The sequence below is a fragment of the Rhopalosiphum maidis genome, chromosome 2 (assembly GCF_003676215.2).
Source record: "Rhopalosiphum maidis isolate BTI-1 chromosome 2, ASM367621v3, whole genome shotgun sequence".
In the NCBI taxonomy this organism is placed as follows: domain Eukaryota; kingdom Metazoa; phylum Arthropoda; class Insecta; order Hemiptera; family Aphididae; genus Rhopalosiphum; species Rhopalosiphum maidis.
The window spans coordinates 40,918,965-40,925,769 of NC_040878.1; the positions used below are offsets into that span (position 1 = coordinate 40,918,965).

Here is a 6,805-nt window from a genome sequence, read left to right on the forward strand (position 1 = left end):
GAAGAGAAGGGGTGGGCATAGCGATTTGGCATCGACGGCGCGGCGGCGAGGGGATGGGGAATTCGAGCATCGCCTACGAGGAGAAATAGGAGGAGGAGGAGGAGGAGGAGGAGGCGGCGATAGCGTGTGGCAGCGGCGGCTATTCAATCGGCGCGTATGCCAACGCCGCGATCGCGTCGCCGTCGTACTACTACACCACCACAACAACAACGACTACTACTACTACTACTACTACTACTACTACTACTACTACTACTACTACTACTACTACTACTACTAATACACTTATGTTTTACTCGGCGCAACTGGTGCCGAATCTGCGCCGGGGTAGTCGCACGCTGAACACGCGTCTGGTAGGTGCGAACACGCTCTCGTGATATTGTACAGTCGTCGGCCGATCCGTTCCGTTTTTCTATATCATTCGATAATAATATTATTTCGCGTACGCATCAACAGTAATAAAAATATTATTTTTCGCGTACGCGCCGTAATACAATAATATTATTATACAGCAGTTATTATTAATATTATTATTATATTATTGTTGGAATATATTGTTTTAAATCTGTGCGTCTCGCGTCTTCACGAGGTATTTGCCGAGCGTTTTGTTTTTTCACCACACGTCGTTGTGAAAATCTAAAAATAAGAAAATACATTTATAGAAAATAATTCGCATTTTCTCTACCGCGTGTCGCGTAAAAAAATATTTCATTACATATTATTATTGTCTGTCATCCGAGTGGTGGTGCCGTTCGCCTATAGGACTCGATATTGTCATTATTGGTGCACGAATACACACGCGTATGGGTACGGTACATCACAGTTTGCGCACACGATGAACACGATGGTCACGCCGTTGTCCGCTGCAGCCATCGCCGTCTCCGTCTGTCATTCGACCGTCGTAAACGCATCGTTCTACCGGTGACACGACAGCCACCGTACATCGCCGGAGTAAGTGTAGAGAGGTAGATCGACGACCATACCGAGTCGTTTCTCGTCGACACCGAATTTCCGCGACAGTGTTACGCGTTCGGAGCGCCGCACAGTGCACGCCGCTCAGCACGCGCTCCGGTTTCGTTCGTGCGTCTGCGTCGTTGCACCGCACCGGTACGTATCGTCCCGCGCACACGCGTGTACAGAGACGTAATACGCCTACACACCGCCGCACACAGTTACCCAACACGCACGGTACACTATGAACTCGCCGCAAATGTACGACACGGCACCGCAGCCGCACGCACATCAGCCACATCACCAGCTCAGCCAACAGGAACTGGCGATGGCCGCCAAGAAAGCACAGCTCGGGCAGCTCAAGAACAGGTACGACATATCGGAACTGTCCACGCCCGAGATATCGCTCGACCTGCAGAACCTCATCGACGACAGCCAGTTCAGCGAAGGGCTGTTCACGGAGATCCTGCAACAGGGCCAGGTCAAGTTGCCCAACGGCACCGGCGGCGGCCGGAACGGCGTCAACCAGAACGGTTTCAACTCGCGCACCACGCTCGCGTACATGCCGCAGCCGGTGCACTACGAGAGCACGCCGGCTTCCGCGGGCGGTCCCATCAAGGAGGAACCCCCGGAGTCCGTCGAGTTCCGGAACCAGCAGCAACAGCAACAGCAGCAACAGCAGCAGCAGCAACAACAGTACCTTAGCAACGGCCAGGGGGGTGCGTTCCAGACGTCTCCCGTGTCCAGCAACGGCAGTAGCTCGCATCTCAAGGCCCATCACCACAACCACCACCGGAAGTCGAGCTCCGGCAGCAACAAGTCGGTGGACAAGAACACGGACGAGTACAAGAGAAGGCGCGAACGGAACAACATAGCGGTCCGCAAGAGCCGGGAAAAGGCAAAGATCCGCAGTCGCGAGACCGAGGAGAAGGTCAAACTGTTGGTCAAAGAGAACGAGCGGCTGCAGAAGAGGATAGAGCTGCTCAGCGAGGAACTCAACGTGCTCAGGTCGCTATTCACCAACGTGGGCGTCCTGCCCGAACACCTCCATCGGGAGCTCAACAAACATTTCGACGCCTATCCACACTTGCAGTGAACCATCACACGCGTGGTAAATATTATTGTTATTATTAGGTATTAATGTATAATAAACATTGTCATATTATCGTCGTCGATCACAGTAAATTCAATTAGTTATTTAAACACGTGACTCGTTCCGCACCCCTTTCACACCACACGCACAACACTCACCCCATAATCCTACCCTAAAGATTTTCCAGCATATGATAGTCGGCTGAATTCTGGTGGCGCGCGCTTCTGCAGTTTGTGTGTTATGATACATCCCACGAGACGTTTCCCACCAGTGTGATCTGCCAATAACATAAATTACACTTGTTAGTTATAATAATATGTAACAAGCGATCATAAGAAATCAAGTATTATGGCCCGAGGCCGATATTTTGCTGGTGCAAAAAATGGTGACGCGTGTATAATTACACAGTTGCACGTAACACGATATAACACTCGACTGATTTTCACGGTTAGGCGCGGGCGCACGCAACGATTGCGCGTTCGTTTCCTGCGTTCGAACTCGGGAGTAGGTCAACTCGGAAACATCGGCAAATCATTTTTGTTAAACTGCAAAGGCTCAAATTGTTTTCTCTTAAAACTGGCGAGTTCAACGATCATTTCTGTGACGACAGCACTGATGAATGCAACTGTAATGGGTATATACAAACGTACGTACTTGTAAATTAAAACAGTGACGCATCGTCAACTCACACAGGCCCGTATAGCCGTGTGAAAATATGTACCGATGAAAGATAGTGAATTGATGAAAATTTTCCGGAAAAATACCATGCGTACAGGTGTATACATGGCGATCACTCTAAACGCGGTATATATGGGTATACAGCGCATATTATCGACTACGGCGCGCGTTATCAGCAAAAGTTGAGTGAATATAATATAACACTCATATCATCGATTCAGTAATGAGTTACGTCAAGACCTGCCTTGACCTATAGCTCTGGCCATAAACTAAAATCAACAATAATTGTTTTTTTTTTTTTTTTTAAATATCAAACGAAATCGGCCTGCACTCGACGAATCCGACAATAGCCGTACAAAATTTAAACCGCGGTCTGTACCCATTTCACGGGAAAAAGTGGTCGTTTGCCCGCGACAGGATCCGGAAGCGCGTTTGACGAAAAAAAACCCACCGGCGCAAATCTCCATAAATCGCCAGCAATAACGATTATCATAAAAACAATATGCGCATAACATTACAATGCATTGGGGTACCGGAGGCTTGGCGCCGCCTTCGTCGTCGGTGGTGGTAAACTGGTAATACCGATCGCGAAAAATCACTAGGCGCTTGTATCGGACAATATTGTGTTCGGTATCACTATACAATATTACAACAACCGCAACACCACAGTGCTGTTAGTACACAACTACCGTTCTGACAATTGCCGACCTTTGACCGTCGCGTATTCTTAAAGCACCGCGTATTACACGACACAATAATAATGTAAATAATAATAATATCGCGTAACGGTTTATAAATTAATTACTCGGTCGATCTCCCGGGCCAACACAACACAATAATATACACGTACACCTGCCTACACCTCGCACACGCATATATTATATTATAATACATAATGTTATAATGATATAAATTATTATTATTATTATTATATCGTAGAAATGACCACCGCCGCACGTATACACACATTGTTTTCACTCTGCGGCGTGCGTGTGGGTTTCTGGGTCGAGTGTATATTATATTATTATATATTATGTGCGCGCGAGATGGAAAACGGCGTTGTCGCATTACATAATGATAATAATAATAATAATAATGATAATAGCACAAAATAACGCTGTTCCCAGCGCGCGTTGCGAAACACAAATATAATGTATAGGCACACTCGAAAATTCGCCGGGTTTCCACCACCGCGCTGCCGTTGGTCAGACAAAACGATAAATTATAACAATATTCATCCGTCTACAATTCCACGTCATATTATTATTATTATTATTATTACACGGCAATATCGATGTAATAAAATAATACGATGTTGTATAACACTCGCATATACCTACATCCTAATAATAATAATATTTTATACGTATAGTGTCCGGCGACAAAAGCCATAACGGTTGTGCGTACAGAGGGAATCATTGTCGTTCATATAGTATTAAACGTTTCTCGAAATAATTGTTATATTAAAATATATTATAATACTAAATCAGGTGTTCGAGATCGCCCACCTCCCTAGCTAGGTTAGTCCGCCCCCTCTTCACCATCACCCATCATCATCAGAATAATAATAATAATAATAATACAATTGTACAGTGCGGTACTATTATTATATAATGTATATAGGCATTATAATAGTATATATAAGTACTAGCCATATCCTACCTACCGACCTAGTTGAGCGATTTCTTTGTGTACACCTTAACCTGTTACTATTATATTATATAATGATGTACATACATATATATATAATTGTGTTTGCGCATGCATAATCATTTACACTTTTGTGTTGTAGCCCCTTGTTTTTTTTTTCATGTTTTGTTTTTTACGTCCGAAATTCCCATGGACCCCCTAGACCGCTCGCGAGTTTCTGTGTGCGTATTTTTGCGGTGCTGCAGTGTGAGTATTTGTGTGCGCGCACGCGCGAATGTGTGTGTGTGTTATAAACTCGCACCCCTCGAGGGCAGGTTATCAATCTTTGAATATTTTCCCACACACTGGCCACCACCGCCGCCACTAACCACCCCAGTGTGTTGCAGGGGCGCGACTGCTGCAGCTTATTCGCATATTAAAAATCGTAAAAGCACACACAAGAGCAGTTTCGTCGTCCGATACCACCCCGATTCATCAATGGAAACCGGGATAACATTTATATTTCACCGCTTCCGAATAATATAATAATGGTACACGTAAGAGAACACTGCGAGCGTAAATACACATAAAACGAGTAATAATATAACATATTATGTAGGAAATGTGCGTGCGTAAACTGACGGAGTGATATTATTATAATAGTATTTATACGGTCGTTCCTGCACGACGACTTGTTGAGCGTTTTTTTTCCCTTTGCACGTGTACCTCTACGTGTGAGCGGTGCGAACGTTTCTCGCGCGACGGCCTCCCCCCCTTGATCAGACGCGACGATTTCGATTCACTGCTGATGATGTGTTTTGTGACCGTGCGATTATGTTACGACGAGGCTTTCGATTTTCGATCGCGTTCATTGTATGGTTTTAATTATTTTGATCGACACGTTAATATATCAATATTGAACAATGCTTGCGACGATATTCGATAATTAAAGTTCTTATTTGATTTATTTTCAGGTTTCAAGAAATTGGCATCGATGAACCCGATGCAATATCATCTCCTCTCAAACTTTTTGGTATTAAACAGGAATATTTTCTGACCTGTTTTTTTTTTTTTATTATTATTATTTTTATTAAGATTATTACTAGTTAGAATAATAGAATGTTATAATTGTTATTGTTCATAAAAATCATTTATTTAAAAGTTTCTTCGAGACTTCACACAAAAAAAAATAAAATGATATATTATGTATTAATATGATAGTCCTATAATACTGTACAACTGCAGAGCATCAGTATATATACGTTAAAATACAAAATAAAAATATATTGGCGGCGGCGCTCAAACGCTGAGCTACTTAACTAATATCTTACAATAATGTCAGTAATAATGATAACGTATGATATTATTTTTGTTTACGTATATAAATGTAGAGCATATTATAATTTCTTTAAAAAAATATTACGATTCTTACCGAAACCTTTCGTTACCGAGTACCTATATTTTTATACGAATGTATATCTAAGACATAATATTATGAATATTATTATATTATGAACTATTTATTTATTTTTCTATTCGTACAAAAACCCCTTTATAATCTATGCAAATATATTATTATTGTTTTGAAACGCCGCAGCATTATTTACCCCTCCTTTTAGGTTTGTATAAATGTGCATACGCCACGAGTGTTCAATTTTTATTACCTATCGTTTCGGAGATTATTGCTCGTCTTCTTGTATTTTCTCTTATTATAATAATTATTTTACTTACCTATTTTTTTTTTTTTTGTACATACTATACAAAAACAAATAACCGTGAGAGGATCGGAGTGAACGAATCGACCAAATTATGTATAATATTACTGTTATACGTACTTATACATTAATATATATATATATAATTATATAGTATATAGTCCCTACGCCGTTTCTTGCTGCTATTAACGACGTCAGTGGAGATGTATAATATGTTTATAGATTGTCTATAAGTGTTATACGATTGTATTGTATAACAAAATCGTAATTCGGAAGTGTTATCATCGGCGGACATTTTTACCAAAATGTAAAAAAAAACAAGACGTGCAACATTTGGAAACGGTAATAATTTTAAAATGTTTCAACACTGTCATTAAAATATTATTTGTTTTCCAAAATATGCTGTTTGGGTTGTTATTTGTATGCGTAAAACTTTCGGTGACGACACCAATACATCTGTACAAAATATGCATATTATTTACCACGTGCGTTGTGTACGAATGTCCGCCGCCCGCGTGTTCAGGATGTACGAGTAACTTTCAGTACGAATTTAGATCTGCGTTCATTACGACCGGAGCAGAATATTTTCTTCGCACCCAGAAATCCTAGTACTTAACTATGAGTAGGTGTTAAGTGTTCGAGCGCAGAATGTGCATATTTTAATTATCATTTTTGCATTGTACAGAGGAAGTATTTAACGAAGTATCGATTACGTTCGGTTCGAAAACATCTTGTCGTT

The 6,805-nt window shown here is 41.7% G+C and overlaps 1 protein-coding gene across 1 annotated transcript; it reads left to right on the forward strand.

The window, feature by feature from the left end:
* The first annotated feature begins 302 nt into the window (after positions 1-302).
* LOC113554087 (CCAAT/enhancer-binding protein) lies at positions 303-5,863 on the forward strand. The gene is made up of 2 exons (XM_026957774.1): positions 303-2,062; positions 5,326-5,863. The coding sequence occupies exon 1, from the start codon at positions 1,196-1,198 to the stop codon at positions 2,045-2,047; it is 852 nt and encodes a 283-aa protein (XP_026813575.1). The 5' UTR covers positions 303-1,195; the 3' UTR covers positions 2,048-2,062; positions 5,326-5,863.
* Positions 5,864-6,805: the final 942 nt, after the last annotated feature.

Excerpts from the sequence above, each read along its gene's own strand:
- LOC113554087 (XM_026957774.1), top strand. The coding sequence starts at position 1,196 with ATGAACTCGCCGCAAATGTACGACACGGCACCGCAGCCGCACGCACAT.